This window comes from Macadamia integrifolia, chromosome 2 (assembly GCF_013358625.1).
Source record: "Macadamia integrifolia cultivar HAES 741 chromosome 2, SCU_Mint_v3, whole genome shotgun sequence".
Classification (NCBI taxonomy): Eukaryota; Viridiplantae; Streptophyta; class Magnoliopsida; order Proteales; family Proteaceae; genus Macadamia; species Macadamia integrifolia.
In genome coordinates, this window is record NC_056558.1 from 36,636,409 (window position 1) to 36,649,277 (window position 12,869).

The 12,869-nt window shown below is 38.5% G+C and overlaps 3 protein-coding genes across 8 annotated transcripts in view; 2 read left to right on the plus strand and 1 right to left on the minus strand.

Annotated features, from left to right (window-relative positions):
- LOC122062044 (transcriptional corepressor LEUNIG-like) overlaps nucleotides 1-1,686 on the minus strand; it is a 39,942-nt gene extending 38,256 nt beyond the window's left edge. For all 6 annotated transcript variants that reach the window (XM_042625715.1, XM_042625697.1, XM_042625680.1 and 3 more), the window contains exons 1-3: nucleotides 1,371-1,686; nucleotides 741-838; nucleotides 469-578 (exon numbers count right to left, since the gene is read on the minus strand). In XM_042625715.1, the coding sequence (XP_042481649.1) occupies nucleotides 469-578; nucleotides 741-838; nucleotides 1,371-1,402 (240 nt within the window). In that variant the 5' untranslated portion in view covers nucleotides 1,403-1,686. The remainder of the gene's footprint in view (nucleotides 1-468; nucleotides 579-740; nucleotides 839-1,370) is intronic.
- Nucleotides 1,687-7,826: 6,140 nt separating this feature from the next.
- On the plus strand, nucleotides 7,827-8,624 carry LOC122065359. The gene has a single exon (XM_042629177.1). It carries the CDS (start codon nucleotides 7,827-7,829, stop codon nucleotides 8,622-8,624), a length of 798 nt encoding a protein of 265 aa, XP_042485111.1.
- Nucleotides 8,625-8,630: 6 nt separating this feature from the next.
- LOC122065368 lies at nucleotides 8,631-9,975 on the plus strand. Its single transcript, XM_042629188.1, has 2 exons — nucleotides 8,631-9,408; nucleotides 9,512-9,975. Exons 1-2 carry the CDS (start codon nucleotides 8,631-8,633, stop codon nucleotides 9,862-9,864), a joined length of 1,131 nt encoding a protein of 376 aa, XP_042485122.1. The 3' UTR covers nucleotides 9,865-9,975.
- The last annotated feature ends 2,894 nt before the right edge of the window (nucleotides 9,976-12,869 follow it).

Below are 12,869 nucleotides of genomic sequence, written 5' to 3' on the forward strand. Positions count from 1 at the left end.
CCATAGTATCTCCAAAAAAAAAAAAACCCACAATTATCAAAGCTTTCAATGTTATAATCCACATTTAATAAGAACAAATCCTTCTAGATGAAATACAACAAAAAAGAATATAATGCTAATCCAACTATGTATGGTAATACAACATTGACTAATGAAACTCATAGACTGAAATATATAGTTCTAGACGTCTCTCTTCTTTTCTTTTTTTTGGGTGACAAGTAGTTCTACACTATCTTTTAGCGAACTGAAAAGACAAAAGTGCATAACATTATTCAAGGAAGACTAACTGACTTTCAAACAGAACAGCAATTCAAAAACAGAACAGAGCTAACACCACAATGAGACCTAATTAGAACACTGAGCAACCTATGCAATCGAAAAGTTGAAATTAATAAAATGAAAACTCGCAAAAGACAAAAACTTTAAGATCAATTAAATGCAGGAGGAAGAAAGCATGCTCACACCCACCTCAATGTATGAAGCCGCAACCTCTGAGTGCTTCTCATTAGTCCTAGCAATAAAGATATCCCAAAAAACCGACCACCACTCAAAGAGGAATCCACCAGGAGCATCAATAGCTGCAAACTCATAAAAGTGGAAAAATAAAATGAAACAAAATCTCAATTTGGACGGAAATTTCCGAGAACACAAAAGATATACACAATCTCTACCTCCCATTCAAAAGTCTGTTAATAAATATTTCCAATTATTATTTAATGAGGAGTTCATAATAATCTTACCCACAGGGTCCGAAGATACTTTCCCTTCTGCTTGAAAGGCCTTTGCTGTTGCCTGTAAATTCCTTTTCACTAGATAATCATAAATGTATACATCCAACCTGTTATCCAACAGTCAAACGGCTGAGAGCAATGGTGAGGAGGAAAAGATAGGAACTTCACAAATGAAAGCTAAAAAGAACAGCAGACGACTCTAAGAATGCAGACATTAGCCCCATATGATTTAGAAACATGAGAGAAGATAGATTAAGACATTACAAGACGATTTACACCAGCAGGAACCAAAACACGGTTTATATATGCACAAAACCCAAACTTTAAGACAGAACACAAACCCTGGAACTCAACTAAAACACAAAATACTGCAACAAACAACAGGCAAAAGCTGCAAAATAAGAAACCCTAGAAGAAAAGAAGAGAGACCCAGATGAGAAAAATAAAATAAAAATAAAAGGGGACAATACACAAAAAGGAGAAGACCTAGTAGAAGTCACCAATACGATCATAACCCCCAAAACTCAAGCACTTTCAAGAAAAGCACCACATACCCAATACAGAGAAACAGATATGCAGAGCTGATAAACCACAAATAGTAGAAGGCCATCGAAAATAACTAATAAAACGAATACTTACATTTTGTCAGCTTCCCAGTTTGTCTGAGACATGATTCTAAATACAGACCCAGACCAGTAGCGTTGGATATGTCAGAGAACTCCTTTCGTTCAGTGAGATTCTAACAAAATGGTTTGAGTTTCCTCAGGAGAAGTCGATCTCTCTCTCCCTGTCGGAAGCCAATAAACCTATACAAAAACCGGTTTTTATGTTGACAGCTCAGTATTTTCTTAAACATAGCCAAAATATTGAAAGAAGAGGGAAAAGAAATACAGTGAGAAAGAAGAGAAACAGAGAAGAGTCTGAGACTCTGAGTAGAAAAGTGGCAAGGGCGAAAAAAAAAATATATATATATATATATATATCTATTCAGCTTAGAAACGAGGTGCAGCAAACCCACTCTCTATTTCTGCCAAAGAAAAAAAAAATGCCAAAAGGTTACCGAAAGGCAGCGTGAATCCTACGTCAGCATTGAAGAGCCAATGAAATTACACATAAAAGTATCAAAAAGGCTAGAGGTGGGATTTTAGAAGGTGAGATTTCTGCCTTCCATGAATGACAGGCTAGTCATTTCACCCCTTTTGTGGCTCTGTGTATGACCCAGGCCTTACGACCGCATTGCCTTTTAAGTTTTTTTTTTTTTTTAAATGTTTTCCCTTGAGGTGCATGGCCATAATGCATGCACGGGCCCATGAGTATGGGTAATCAAGCATCAACAGCGTTGTCATCTTGTATTTCATGGGAGATGAGAAAATCATTTCAGCCATTTATATGTCTTGTGTAGGGGTCACGCTCCTTCCAACACACACTGAAACCATTCCCAATATATATTTTTATAAATAAAATAACAAAATAACTTGATGCTATAATATCCAAAACCTCCTTTCATTTGTGTAAGCTTTCTTAATCTGTTCTCATTCTCGAATTGACGAAAAAAAATAAAGTCAAAGGATCAATGGTTGGATTTTTTTAGACCTGTCAACGCAGAGTCCAAATGTAGTAAAAAAAAGTAGGTCAAGCTCCACTGAATCAAAACTAAATTGGCGTTGGATTATTTATTTTGATAAGGATGCTTTCGTCTTTTGAAAAAGAAAAGTTTGGGTCAAATTCAGGAAACTTTCTAATGTCTTCCCAGAGGATATTCATTTTTCGACCCAATGATGAGAACTTGCCGCCATGGTATTAAGTGGATTATATAGTATATTATTCAAAATGACAAAATTATCCTTATATTACTTGTTGAGTGTCGACTTTATATTTTTATTTTTTGGTGGGGTGGCGTGGATGGGGCGAGGTGAGCTGTGAGTGTGGATCAGGTTATAACCATTCTCATACCGTTTGATTTACACAGATGAAATCCATCACAGGGTTTTCCTTTGGGTGGATTCCATCTATGTGGAGATAGTCTTGTACAAACCTGATTCACTCTTGAGCAATTTTTTTTTTTTTCTAATAAGAACGATGGGGTCACAAGATTATGTATAAGAACTTGATCCACTCTTGAGCAAGGTGTGGGTCACTTTTTTTTTTTTTTTCGGTAAGAGAGGTTGGGGTTAGAAAATTACTTGGAAATGTGTTTTACTTTACAAACGTTACCAAAAAAAAAAGTTATCTAATCTTTCATCGATTAATGATAATAGGTGGCGGCATGCACGACATGTCTTATTCTCTATCCTCTCATTAGTAAAAGACCTCTTGGCCTCATGTGTCGCCCCACTGTGTCCAACCCAGTGTTATCAATTTGGCTGAATAAAAATAAAATTCGGTAAAATTCGCAATTTTTTCAAAAGTGAATATAAAACGCGAATAATTCGGACCGAATCCGAATTAAACCGAATTATTCTGTCCACTTAAACAGTATTTAAAAAAAAAACCCAATAAGCTTTTTTGACCGCTTTTTTGACCGAATCCTTAAATTAATCAACCGAATTATTCCGAATAATTCTCCGCCCGAATAATTCCCGAATCCGAATTTGCTAACTATGGTCCAGCCCTATGGAAAAGGTGACCGGCATTGACCTTATGCGTCCAACCTTGTGATCATTGTTGTATGATTTTTTTTTTTTTTGGGTAAAGTTGTATGATGTTTGCTAGCTTATCAAAAGCTGGCAGAATACCTCACTCTCTCCCTTAACTAATATACCAAAAAAGGTTGGTATTACAAAAATACCAAAACACTAACTAAATATAGCCTTCTACAGATTTCTCATACCATCTGATCCAACACAGGTTTTTCCCTTGGGTGTATTCCATCTATGTGGATCAATCCCGTAAGAGAGTGGTTCTCGTATGAGAACCAAATCCACTCTTGGGCGAGGTGGGTGGATTACTTTTTTCTTTGTAAGAGAGGTGGAGGTTACAAGATTATTTGTACGAGAACCTGATCCACTCTAGGGCGAGGTGTGGGTTACTTTTTTTTTCTTAGTAAGAGAGGTGGGGGTTACAAGATTACTTGGAAACGAGTTTTACTTTACAAACATTACCAAAAAAAAAAGAAGTTACCTAATCTTTCATCTAATTAATGAGAATAGGTGGCGACATGCACAATATGTGTCATCCTCTCACCTCTGCTTTATTAAAAAAAAAAAAAAAACCCATTGCCCTGCTCTGTCCAGCCTGAGAGAAGATGGCGGCATGCCCAACATATGTCATCATCTATCCTCTCATTTGTAAAAGAGCCCTTGCCCTAGTGAGTCCCTACTATGTCCAGTCCTGTGGAAAGGTGACCGGCATGCCCAACATGTGTCATCCTCTATCATGTTTTTATTAAAAGACCCCTTGACCTTATGCGTCCAACCTTGTGATTGTTGTATGAATTGCTAGCTTATCAAAAGCTGGCAGGACACCCCATTCTCTCCCTTAACTAATATACCAAAAAAGGTTGGTATTACAAAAATACCCAAAACACTAACTTCTATACATAGCCTCCTACAGATCAGGTTCTCGTACGAGAACCATTCTCATACTGTCTGATCCAACACATGATTTTTCCTTGGGTGGATTCTATCTATTTAGATCAGGTTCTCGTAGATGAGGTGCAAGTTACCATTTTTTATTTTTTTTTGTAAGAGAGGTGGGGGTTACAAGAATACTTGGAAACGAGTTTTACTTTACAAGCGTTACCAAAAAAAAGTTATCTAATATTTCATCTAATTAATGATAATAGGTGGCGGCATGCACAACATGTGTCATCCTCTCACCACCCCTTTATAGAAAATAACCCGTTACCCTGCTGTGTCCAGCCTGAGAGAAGATGGCGGCATGCCCAACAAATGTCATCCTCTATCCTGTGGGAAGGTGACCAGCATGCCCAACATGTCTCATCCTTTATCATGTCTTTTGTAAAATACCCCTTGACCTTATGTGTCTAACCTTGTGATTGTTGTAAGATGTTGCGAGCTTATCAAAAGCTGGCAACATACCCCATTCTATTCCGTATCTAACATACCAAAAAAGATTGGTATTACAAAAATACCCAAAACACTGACTTCTATAAATAGCCACCTACGGATCAAATAATTTTGTCCCTAAATTCTCACTTGGTGAATTCCTTCTCCTTAATCTAGTGCTGCATAACCCACATGATCATAGGTTAAGTTTCTGTGCTTTTAATTTTTAATTCTAAAATTTTGTGTAGTTGCTTGATCTTTTTCTTGACCTGGAACATCTATGAGATCACATGGGATCTCTAAATATGCTTTGAGTGAGTTGGGGGATCAGTTCTTAATAAAGAAAAGAGAAATCTTTTTATAAACATTGTTGGTGGACTGAAGCACTATTTTGAGTAGTTTTGTTTTAATCATATTCACCCATTTACCCAAAATAAAGGGGTGAAGGTGGTGACTGAAAAGAGGTGAAAAAGAAAAATGGAGTAAAAATGTCATAAAACAACACAGCAGTGAGGTAAAAGGGAAACACTATTTTGAGTAGTTTTCTACTGTCAATCTTATTTTGTAATGCGGATCCCAATTGTAGGTTGCCTTGTAATCCCCACCCCTCACCCTTTTTCTCTGTTGTCAATGGATGATGAACCAAACCTAAAATGTGGTCGACTGAACATAGAGAATTACCAATGATCAAGCGAAGAATGAATCATGATCTCTCTAGATCACTTAGATTTTTTTTTTTTTGTTATAAATCAAAAACTAAGTTTCTTTTCACTCGCAGTGAATAAAAAATCTCTTAACTAATATCCTTTTGGCTGTCAGATGGGATTCTGAAAATAATGAAAGATATTTTGGACATTTATCTAGTACAGACTAACTAATTATTGATATGAGTTCTAGGGTATAGAACTCGAATGTGAAACTCTCATGATAGTAGAACACAATTAAGAATTTAAAGGGACAACAAACATACCTCTTGAGCGTAGTATAGTCCCTTAAGCAATGAACAAAGAGTCTCACACGAATGACGGTGAATAACTACATGGTGGAGCTATTTCCACTAAGATCTTCTGCAAAACTTTCACTCTTGGAATTCTCTCCCATTTGTGCTAAATCTTGTGAGAGAAATCAATACTCTCAAACAATGAAATTGTGAAAGTGACGGCTACAGGGATCATTAGCTTCTATTTAGAATAGAATATCCAAAACCCAAATTCATCCCCACAATGGGTAGAGCCTAATATTTCCCACTTAGTGTGGGCCCAAATTAGCCAATGGCCAATAGATAAGCCTGGATTAATGAAGCTCATAAAAGACCCAACAATCTCCCACTTAGGCTACACTTCTACATGCATCTCTATATTAAATTGAGAAATTTACAATGCCACCCCCTAGAGAATGCCACTATTAGAAAGACACCCCTTACATAATTCCAAATTATGCTCACGCCCCTAGTTAGTTAATTCGCGTTTTAAACGCGTTTTAAACGCCGAACCATTTTTTTGACGTTTTAAACGCCGTTTGCTGAACTGTTCACAGAAATCCAATAAAAAACGGGAACGGGCATACTTAAAGTTTAAAACGCGTTTCAAACGCGTATCCGTTTTTTTACTATAAAAAAAAACGGATATTAAAAAATAATTAAAATTTCACTCTCGGCCGTTCGATTTCGGCCCATTCCCAAATCAAAATCCATCATTTCAATTAAAACTTCAACCCTAACTCTCACTTCCTCTCTTCTTCTCTCCCACCGACGGACGACTGATGGCTGCTCATCAGAGAGTTGTCATCGGTTTCTCGTGAACACGGTGCTGCCGGAGTTGTCTACGTCTCTATGATCCACGACGACGACGGCGGCCAGTGGAAACACTTGTGAGAACTGGACGACTGGACGACGACGACGACGGACGACTGAACTACTGGGGTACTGGACTCGAGCTCGACTTCACCTCACTATGGCGGGTGACGGAGGACTGAACGACTGGAGTACTGGACTCGAGCAGCTCGACTTCACCTCACTACGGTCGACCACGGACGACGGACGATGGACTACGGACTACGGAAGACGGACGACGGACGACGGATGACGGACGACTGACGACGGACGACAAAGGACGAAGGACGAGCTCAAACACCGGATTCGACTTCACCCCTGTTTCTATTGTTGCAGAAAGAGGTTTTTGATTTTTTTCCTTTTTGATTTCTTTATATTTTGTGATCTGCTTAAATGAGCCATACATAGATATAATCCTCATACTGGAGACCACAAGCTTATTCATGCAATGCACTCCAAGCTCTTGTTTAACATACTACACATGAAAGGGAAAATAAGCATATCCTTCTATCAGGTTTTCCACAATATTCACCTTTAGTGAGCAACAATTCTAAAAATCTATAAGATCAACCCTACTTGGTCCGTAAAACCCAATGCTCATATGATTCTGACTAATGTGAATAATTGGATTTTTTTTTTCTTATCCATCACTTCTGCAACAGGAATGCATCACCAAGGAGCAATTCTTGGACACTATACCCCCATACCTTTTACCCCCTATTGTAGAGATTTTCCCATTTTGATTTGCACAAGTGCCACTAACATTGGTTGTCGGCTTATAGGTAGATATATCCAGACTTTGATTTCACCTTCATGATTGCTTTTTCTTTTTTCTTTTTTTTTTAAGGTGCAACATGTGGCTGTTTGGATCAAGAAGGATCTTGCAGAAATTTCAAGAAGCTTCCATACAAACTGGCATCTGCTGCATCATTGGGTTGATTCTCATTAACCCTTGTTTTTTTATACGGATCCGATAGACCATACATAGCTTCCAGCCCCTTGTGATTTAGCATCTTCTTTTTATTTTTTTCTGGGTTATATAGGAGAAAAGGTTTCTCTCTGTTCAATTGCAGAAATTATTTGGTAAATTAGAATCACTTTGTTCCACAATTTAGTATACTTTGTTAAAATATGAATGAATATTTGATTGTTAATCGTTAATTCTTTATTCTCAATTCTCATATGTACTCATCATATATATTAAAGTTGAATAAATATTTGATTGCATATTATGTAAGTACTTGATATTACTGAAAAATGGTTAGAAAAAAGGATAAGTTTTGGGAACATGTACAACAACTTGGGCCGAGCCGTTTTAAATGCAATTATTGTGAACTTGACTACTCTGGTAGTGTTACTCGAGTGAAAGCTCATTTGGCTTGCTTGACTGGCCATGATGTTCAAATTTGTACAAAAGTCCCTGATCATGTTCAAGCTGAAGCCAGTGCAGAAAGGAATTTGAGTGCATCTAAAAAGAAAAGGACGAATGAGACCCTAGAAAGTGGAATTGGCTCCACAAGTTCTCTTGATAGGAGCATTCATCAAACCACAATGGTAGAGTTGGCTGCTAAACAAGACAAGAAGTCATTAGAAAAGATGATAGGAGAATTTTTTGTTAAGAATAACATTTCTTTCAATGTTATTCAGACAGAATCTTTTATTCAAATGATGAAAGGTGCTTGTGCCTATGGTCAGGGTTTTGTTATTCCTAGTTACTCTACTCTTCGTACCTGTTTGATTCCTGAAGCTAAGGTAGAGATCATGGAATATGTGAGCAACATAAAGTCAACATGGGGTGGCACAGGTTGCACAATAATGTCTGATTCTTGGACTGACCTAAAGAAGAGGTCTTGGGTCAATGTGCTAGCTTATTCTCCTGGTGGGGCTGTATTCCTGAAGTGTATTGATTGTGGTTCAAATAGTATTACTGCTGGATATCTTTTTAGAGAAATATCTAATGTTATTGAAATGCTTGGACCACAACATGTTGTGCAATTTGTTTCAGATAATGGTGCTAACTATAATTGTTGTGGTGATATGTTGATTGGAAAATGATCTCACATGTATCGGACAAATTGTGTTGCACATGGGATTAATTTGCTTTTAAAGGATATCTATAAGCATGTTAGATGGGTGAGGGAAATTATTGATGATGGTAAACATGTAGTGGATTATATGCACAGGCACACAACTATTATAGCCTTGATGAGGGAATTCACAAATGCCAAAGAGATTAAGCAGCCTTGCAAGACAAGGTTTGCTACTAATTTTTTAATGCTCCAATCTCTTATTGTAGTTGAGAATGAGTTAAGGCTATTGGTTGCATCATCTGAATGGAGAGGCTTCCATTGCAATAGAGTTGAAATAGCATTAAAGACTGTCAGGATAATTCAATCTGATATATTCTGGGAACAGGCAAAGGAGGTTATTGCTTTTATGGATCCTCTCATTAGGATTCTTCGCCTTGTTGATTCAGATGGTTCCACTGCATGTTACTTGTATGAAGCAACTGTTAGGGCAAAAGAAAAATTGAGGAAGTTAAAGGAGAGTGATGGAGTAAAGTACTTTACCATATTGGATTTGTTTGATACAAGGGTGGAAAAGAATATAATTCATCCTGTTCATGTGCTTGCTGCAGCTTTAAATCCTAATAATTTGTTTGATGGTGGACTTTTTATTGAGACAAATACAGTTGTGCAAGCTCAAGAATGTATTGTGGCAACCATGGTTCCTCAAGAAGATCATGAGCAATTCACTGCAGAAATGGTTGAATATCGAATGAGGAACCCAAATTTGTTCAATATCACAGGAAAGTCTTTAATGAAAACTAACCATCCAAGTAAGTATGTTAGTTAATTAAGTTTATATTTCTATTTGTATATCATCCTTATATGTGTTTACTTGTGTTAATTTGATATGTGTTTACTTATGTTAATTTGTAGGGATTTGGTGGGAATATATGGGTGGTTGTCTTCCTGTGGTTCAGAAGGTTGCTTGCAGAATTTTAAGCCAACCTTGTAGTTCCTCTCCTTGCGAGAGGAATTGGAGTGCTTGGGACGCTGCACAAACAAAGAAGAGGAACAGGTTAACTCCAGAAATGTTAGAAGATTTGGTATACATTAGAATGAATTCTTTGATGAAGGAGAATTATGAAAGCCGAGCAATTCAGGATACAAAACCTATTGACCTAGAGAAACTTGGTGATTTGCCTGATGTAAACATTGAGTTGGAGACAGAGAGACTTGAAGAGACATATGTTGAACCTATTCATGATCAACCTAATTCTATATTATGATACACTTGTGCTTTTTTTTTAATGAAATGGGATGATGTAATTTGGATGATACATTTTGGATTATGTAGTTTGGATGATGATTTTGGATATTTAAATGATGTATTTTGGATAGTTGAATGGTGTATTTTGGATCTTATATTAATCTTTGGATGGATATATTTTTTATGTTATTTCATGACATAATAGGTTTAGAATTTGAATTGAAATATGGATATTATCTATATTTATTTTGATTGTTATCCAGGTATTTAAAGAATTATTATGTCAATTTATGTCTATATATTGCCCTTTTTTTTACACCGTATTATTTAAATATAAACGTTTAAAACACGTACCGTCCGTTTTTTATTTTTCTCGTTTTTTTCGTATTTGACCGTATTTTTGACCGTCCCGTTCACGTTTTGATCCGTTTAAAACATGCCCGTACCGAACAATGTTTTTTTGCCATTCCCGTTTTAACTAACAGAGCTCACGCCCCCTTCCATCAATCTCTGTTTCAGAATATACCTTAAATGCTGACTTCAGCTAGTATATTTTTTTCTAAATACTAAAATACCCTTCTCCTTTCTTGCACAACCACTGTCGTTCTCCATCCTTGTGCAACCGTCGGCTTTCTCCATAGAGTCGCAACCATTTCCCCATCAAACTCAAAAGTTCCATGCCCCTTGAGAGCGCCGACTTCGTGGTTAATAGGGATGGTGTTGGCGATTGTGATAGAAGTAGAGGCTATGGCTTTGGAATCTAATTCTTGAAGCTACTATAGAGCTCTCTGTAACCTAACAACCACATGTTTCAGCTTACGCCGCTGTAACTCTAGAAGAGTCAATTATGTTGATGAGGTCTTACTACTTCACCTATGAGGAAAGCATTCTAGGCACTCGTCTAGGTAAAGTGCGAAGGTGCGGATATCAACAATGTAATCCAAGCGTTTGAAATTGAGATGTCACGGAAGTTGGAGAGGTTAAGGATCTTGGCACCTCTTTTCATGGCTTGGAGGACTTCAAGAGGGAAATAAGAAACTTGACACCACATATCTAGGCCCGTGGATGCATGTTAGCCGACGGTAACCTCTTCGAAAAACCATTAATTTCAGCTATGTTGTGGGAACGTCGAATGGAAAAGGTTCTACAGTGATTATGGTCCATATTCAACAACATATATCCATCACCATGTCTTGAAAGATACGAAGAACAAACGTAAGGGACTTGAGGGCTACACCCTAGGGGCCCATTTGATAACGTTCCCAGAAAAGCGTTTCTACTGTTTCTGTGTCAAAAAACGATAGAAACGGAACAAAAAGCATTTGACAAAACTGTTCCGTTTCACCTGTTTTTATAAGTAGAAATAGAAATTCTTTTCAATTTATGGTTCAAGAAACAAAAGAGACGAAACAAGTTGTAGTTGTTTCGGCGTTTCCAGAAATGACTTGTGGCCAAAATAATTTGCCATTTGCTTGATAATATTCCCTTAACCCCTTTTTACATCCTTTTTCTCTGCAACTCGTCTCCCTTCGTTCCCAGGCGACGTGACTCCTCTGCAACTCCTCTGCACTTCGTTCCCAGGCGTACGTGACTCCTTTGCCCAACCTAGGGTTCCTGTGAAATCCTCCTCGTCACCACCACCACCACCACCTGCAACGCTTCTGTCGCCTTCGCTGCCACCCTTGCTGGCCAATAACAAACTTATCGAGCCCCTTGCAGATCTCCTTGGGTGTGGGTAAATCTTTTATTGGATCCACCCCATTCACCCTTCTCTCCAACTGAGCTGCCACCACTGCTCCCACCTCCACCGCCATAACCACCAGGACTAGCGGCCAGTATGACATTGACCCCAGGCGCAAAAGGTGGGCCTGGAGGAGTGTGCACCACTAGCCCATTCCCGTTATTTTTAGGTGGTTGGGCAGAGGTGGCCAACTCTCAAGAGGTTCACCACTGTAAGATCTCAAAGTCTCCTAGAACGACACCCGAAGCTGATTCCCAAAATCCTCCTCGCCACCACCACCACCACCACCTGCGACGCTTCCGTCACCTTCATTGTTGCCCATACTTGATTTCCTGTCAGAATCCTTGGCTGGTACTCCTCCTTCGTCTCCTCTAACCCTTCCAATCTCAATAAAGCTGGCAATTGGGGCAGAGATTGACCGCCTAGTAGCCTCTTCTGTCACCTGCAGCCAGGGAAGAAGAAGTGGGGTGATGATTGGAGAAAAACAGGTCCATCTGCTTAGAGCAGCAAGGGCAATTGGCCTTAGCTCAAATCTAGTAGGTCTCGAAGTCATCGAAGCCTCCTCTATCGTCTGTTGCCCTCACTTGATTTCCTGTAGTTGAACCGAGTGGTGATGGGCTATTTATGGGAGAAGTAGTAGTTCTTCGACTGAGTCTCCAATAGGACTGCGAATCGGACGGTTGTCATCGTCGTTTCCTTTGCGAGCTTCTTCCATCTGAGGATTCCAGCTTCAATGGCAGTTTTTCAATTAAGCATAGAGGAATGGGAAGAGATATTTTTCCATTATATTGTCTAAAAAAAAAAATCTACAAGAAACGTTTCTAGAAACAAGGTTTATCAAACACCTAAAAATCCGTTTTTTTTGTCAGAAATGTGAATTTATGTTTCTGACGTTTTTAGACACAGAAACGGTAGAAACGTTATCAAACAGGCCCCTAGTTGTGTGTGCGACCGATGCGCTTGGTGATGGCTTGCGCACAGGTTGATGCGTAGAGTTTAGAACCAGAGGTAAGGAGGAGAACCTCTTTGGACATGCTTTCTTTCATTGGGATGGCGTCATGGGTTGTGGCCTTGAGGATTGCGACGTCAAGGCTCGAGGAGTTGTTGTTTGTTAGCATTGCGAGGCCTATGCTCGTATGGTCCTTCATTGCCCCAATTGCTTTCCTTTGCTCACTGGGAATGATTATTTGGTTTTGAGAAGAAGACAAAATTGAAAAAAGAAATTAAGGGGAGAAGAGAAGGAAGTGGTTGATGGTTGCCATACCACCCTCTCTTTTCTCTTT